The following is a 5,107-nucleotide window of genomic DNA, read 5'->3' on the forward strand; positions in this document are numbered from 1 at the left end:
CTCTTTTCCTTCCTATCGTTATTCCACTTCTACACTCATTCCCGTCTCACTTATTCAGACGTTTGACGGAACTTAGAATATAAACGATCCCAAACCAACCCCTATTGGTACGTCAGCTTCAACTTCAGGGGGTAAGGAATGATAGATCGACTTTTTCGACTGGCAGGGTGTAAATATGCGGCCTCTGAAAGACAACTTGATGAGATGGTTCCTGTTCGATGCCGGAAACTGCTCTCTTTCTCTCTCTCTCTCTCTCTTTATATATATATGTGTGTGTGTGTATATATATATATAAAACTCTATCTTTTGCTTTCGATGAGAAAATCGAACGTTTGATCTGTTCAACACTTTTTCTGTGAAATTTTGTCTCGCGTAGACTTGAAAAAAATTATGTTAAAATGATTAAATATTAAAGAGAAGAGAAAGAAAAGAGATGATAGAGGAGAAGATAGAAATATCTTCTTTGTTTTTTGATCTAAGGAATTTTTTTAGAATAATTATAAGAAAAATAAAGGAAATTTAAAAAATTTCATATGAATTGTATAATATATAGTATATATGAGTGTTTTAAACTTCAAGAAATTATGAATTTTTTATTTTTTCTATTATGAAGCAATTTATATAATTTTTGAAGAAAATAAATTATGAAACTGCGTTAAATTGTTGATAAAAAAATTAATTATTGCTATAAGAATATCAATTATAATAACATATTTCATAATTTTATTTCATAATTTATTTTGTTTTATAGTAATCAATATAAATTTTAATTCTCATAATAATATAATGAATATGATAAATATTGGATCTTCAATTTCAATTTTTTCTAATTTTTACAATTATAAGTTTTAATTTTTTCAAGCTTTTCTTTGTTCAAGTTTTCTCTTGGCATTTTTTATTTGAACAAATAATTAAAATTTACTTTATTATTTAGTAAATTTCAAATATCTTATATTATACTCTATGATCTTTTCTCATAATCGATTATATATTATATAATATTATTGAAAATACAATAAAATATAATATATATCTTCAAATTCTCACTAATATTTTGCAACTACGATTATTAATTTATACATTTTTTGATTCTCAAATGAAAAAATACATTATTTATTATTTGACTTTATTTTACTTAAATTTTAATCATTAATTACAAATCTTACTTACATATAATCAAAAGCTTGATAGTATCATATTCCTACCACCAATTCTGAGAAATTTCAATTTCTTAAAAAAAAAAAAATAAATAAATTTCCACGAAAGAAAATTCGTCACCATTGTTCGATAATTTTAATTCCCTTAAAAATCAAAATGACTATTACGAGAAAAATACCTGAAAAAGGATTGAAGGATTCTTTGTGTTTTTAATTTATCGTAGGTGAACTTCGGCGACGTTTTCATCCCGGCAAATTTAAAAGTGCCGAAGGCAAGGGTGCTGCCAGAATTCTCGAGGCTAGCCCACGGTCTACGTAGCGGGAACATCACCATTCTAGATAGCAAAACTTTTTACATTCCGAATCTTCATTACGATGGTGCCGGCCCGGACGCGTATTTCTGGGTTGGGAACGGGTCAGAGCCTACCACGTTTGGTATCAAAGTGCCAAACGAGAGGAAAAGGTGCGTAAGACCTTTTAACTATACCGTTTTGGAATTAGAATTAACGAGAATGGAGCAAAAATTTTTGTCTCTACAGTTTGGCACCATTGAAGGGTTATCAAGGGGAAGACATCGAAATCGTTTTGCCGGGCAACTTGACGGTGCACGACATTGACTGGTTGTCGGTATGGTGCGTGCAATACAAGCACAACTTCGGGCATGTACTGATACCTAAGGACCTCGATGTTCCGCCTGCTCTTGGACAGACCAAAATTACGGTAACTGAAAACCGATGTTCATGATCGAACGAAATTCCATTTTGTAGTATTCATGCATCTCTTAACCCTTTCGCTACCAAGGACGAGATATCTCGTCTGTATATATATATATATATATACATATATATATATACATATATATATATATATATATATATATCTAAAATTGACTTTTATCCAAAAATCTATTACCACAGACGAGATATCCCGAGTTCTAAAGTGAAAAGACACGCGAGATATCTCGTCCAACGCGTCCAATCTTACGACGCTTATCTTCGTTACGACGAGATATTTCGTCGTTGGCAGGAAAGGGGTTAAAGTGTTAAAAATGACTTCTCAAATTAGATACGACATTTCATTAACGAAATGTATTTTTATCGGGATAGCCGCCTTGGTGGTACGATCCTGTAAGTAACTGTAGAGTCTATCAAACAGATTTCGACGTGTCAGAAACAATTCATTCAGTTTTAATTAGTTATAACGTGATTCCCGCATTAAAAAAAAAGAAGGAAAAAGAAGGAAAGGCAAAAATTTGTAATATTTTTTCCAGACAAGCAGTACACCGTCACCGCCCCTGTCCAAACACGAGCTGACCAATTGCAAGGAAATGTTGGAGGGTCGTGTACAAGTCCAATGGGAGATGATAGGAGACGACATTCAGATCAGAGTGTCTGGCCGGATCAGGGAGGACCAGTACGTTGCGTTCGGTTTATCCGGCCGAGAGGGAAAGTCAGAGATGATCGGTGGCGATGTGGTGGTGGTCGCTTACAACAACAGGACCGATAAATTCATCGCCGAGGACTATTATATGTCGGATTACGCGCAGTGTGACGGGAATAAGGGCGTGTGTCCGGACGAAAGGATTGGAGGGAAGAACGACGCCGTTCTTGTGCATGGAGAACGAAAGAACGGGGTGACGACAGGTAAAAACTTTTGATATTTATTTGTAATAAACTGCTTTTAGCATTTATTATGTTGCGTACGATTTATTGGGGATTTATTGAAAACGTCGATTTTTAGTCAAGTGAAAAAGCATCAAATTTAATTTTTAAAATCATCCGAGTTTTTCAATATTGTTTCAATTAAATAAAATTAAATTTATGTAATATGATGAATTAGAAAGAAAAATTGTCTTGCTTTATGTATAATTGCTTGATATTCGTTGATTTCTAATTTTAAACAAGAATTTTTGAAACAGTAAAATAAATTAATTATAAACAACAAGAGAGAAAATAATAATTTTTCAAAGTAATTTTTACATGAGACGTCTCTACAAAAACTCCAATCCATTTATGATCCGTGTTTGCACCAATTTTTTTAAATCTACTTGTTTATCTCCATGACATCACACCAAATTTCATCTCAATCGGTCGCCAATATCTTTCATAACGATATCCAAAATTTTATTATTAAATTATTGCACATTAAAGTTTACCATTCATATTTTAACATTCGTGAAAAATGTTTCAGTTACTTATATGAGACCGATGAGCACGAACGAGCCAGTGAAGGACAAAATGATCCCAAATACAGAAACGAGCGTGATCGCTGCAATAGGACCTCTGAATTTGAGAGGAGAAGCCAATGCTCATCAAAGCTTCGACAAGACGACCGAGGACATCCGTATTGATTTTACGTCGAGAAATGTGCACGAGTGTACAAATTCCCTCTACAATCTCCCGGACATGTCTGACATCAAACCCTGGCCCGTAGCCGTAATCACCAACGAAACTATGTTCAGTGCTAGGATCGGGCCTGCTGGTGGAAAAAGGGGATACACGAGAATTACAGGTAACTTATCCTAATATCCTATAAATCTTATAAAAGTTCTTCGATCGAGGATCTTGATCCACTTGATCCACATTTGACAATTTTTCTTTCTTTCTTATTCTATATCTTCTTCTGTTTATATATTTTTATATCGTTGATTGAATATCTTAATAATTAAATATATAGGACAACCTGCTTGGGGAATCGCGTGGTACATCAACGATTTGCTCATCCCAGAAATCACGGTGGAAAGAGGACAAACATATATATTCATAGTGGAGGGTGGAAATGATCCAGCTAATCCAGCCAGGCAAGTTGGAATTTCAAGAATCCAGTTTATATTCTGTTTTCTTAATTTCACTTCCATATTCGATAACAACACAAGATTTGTATAATTCATATATATTGTTTATTGTTATCGTTATTTGATTGCAATTTTCCACTAAATTCATTTCCCATTATAATTGAATATAATGCGTAGAGTCAAATATATCATTGAACCATTATTTTACAAATTGTTTCCTTTTGAAATTATTCATGGAATGCGAAGTGTCTAGTTTGTATAGAATGCATAAGAATGTATTTTATCCGTTTAGGTACCATCCATTTTACATCACCACCAGTCCAGAGGGTGGATTTGGTCAAAAAACTGAGGATGAACAAAAGGCGCAAAAAGTGTTCGCAGGAGTAAAGTACGAGGATGGATATCCCTATCCAACCGCGGCTGGCCGCTATTGCGAATGGGTTCACAAGACGGTGGATATGAGTGCGGATATGGAGACCTTTGAAAATTTCTTTGAAACCCTTAGACTCGAGTGTGACAAGGGTGAACCGGCGAAACTTGTTTGGACCGTGACCGAAGATACTCCAGATTTAGTTTATTATCAGGTATTTATTAAAATATAATTACATTAAATTAATGAAAGAAATGTGCAATTCGATAACTTATGAAAGTTTATATTCGTTGTATTGTCGAGGAAGAATAAAATTAAGAATAAGAATTAAAAGAATAAGAGTTAATGATGAAAAAGAAAATGCTTTTGGCACGAAGAAGATAATGTTATCTTAATATTAAAATTTTTTGGTATAATTGAATTGATTTGAAAATTTAATAATATTATAATGTATTATTAAATATGAGAAATAGCTCAATATAAAAATTTTATTTTTCTACAGTGTTACACGCACAATAACTTGGGCTGGAAAATACACGTTGTCAACAGCGCACACACGGCCGTATTGTCGATGGTCACGACGACGTTTGTCGTTAGTATGTTAAAATTCATAAGATGAATTAACCTTATTAAATATCGTTTAGCGGGAAATACGCGGGAACATATGCGAGATGGCGAGGATTAAATTGAAACAAAAGATAGAAAAAGATAGAAAAGGGAAATCGAATAAGAATAAAATTCGCGTAAAATAAGATGGTGATAAAACGAAAAAAAAAAAAAAACAAA

At 33.2% G+C, this 5,107-nt stretch overlaps 1 protein-coding gene across 7 annotated transcripts in view; it reads left to right on the top strand.

The window, feature by feature from the left end:
* The window catches only part of LOC102672506 (protein Skeletor, isoforms B/C), a 63,545-nt gene extending 58,522 nt beyond the window's left edge, over positions 1–5,023 (top strand). For 6 of the 7 annotated variants that reach the window (XM_006621034.2, XM_006621036.2, XM_006621033.2 and 3 more), the window contains 8 exons: positions 1,382–1,620; positions 1,697–1,877; positions 2,264–2,284; positions 2,428–2,800; positions 3,348–3,668; positions 3,834–3,957; positions 4,244–4,535; positions 4,824–5,023. In XM_006621034.2, coding sequence (XP_006621097.1) covers positions 1,382–1,620; positions 1,697–1,877; positions 2,264–2,284; positions 2,428–2,800; positions 3,348–3,668; positions 3,834–3,957; positions 4,244–4,535; positions 4,824–4,940 — 1,668 coding nt within the window. In that variant the 3' untranslated portion in view covers positions 4,941–5,023. The remainder of the gene's footprint in view (positions 1–1,381; positions 1,621–1,696; positions 1,878–2,263; positions 2,285–2,427; positions 2,801–3,347; positions 3,669–3,833; positions 3,958–4,243; positions 4,536–4,823) is intronic. The other variant, XM_006621037.2, reaches the window with a different exon arrangement.
* The last annotated feature ends 84 nt before the right edge of the window (positions 5,024–5,107 follow it).

This window comes from Apis dorsata, unplaced genomic scaffold (assembly GCF_000469605.1).
Source record: "Apis dorsata unplaced genomic scaffold, Apis dorsata 1.3 scaffold_577, whole genome shotgun sequence".
In the NCBI taxonomy this organism is placed as follows: Eukaryota; Metazoa; Arthropoda; class Insecta; order Hymenoptera; family Apidae; genus Apis; species Apis dorsata.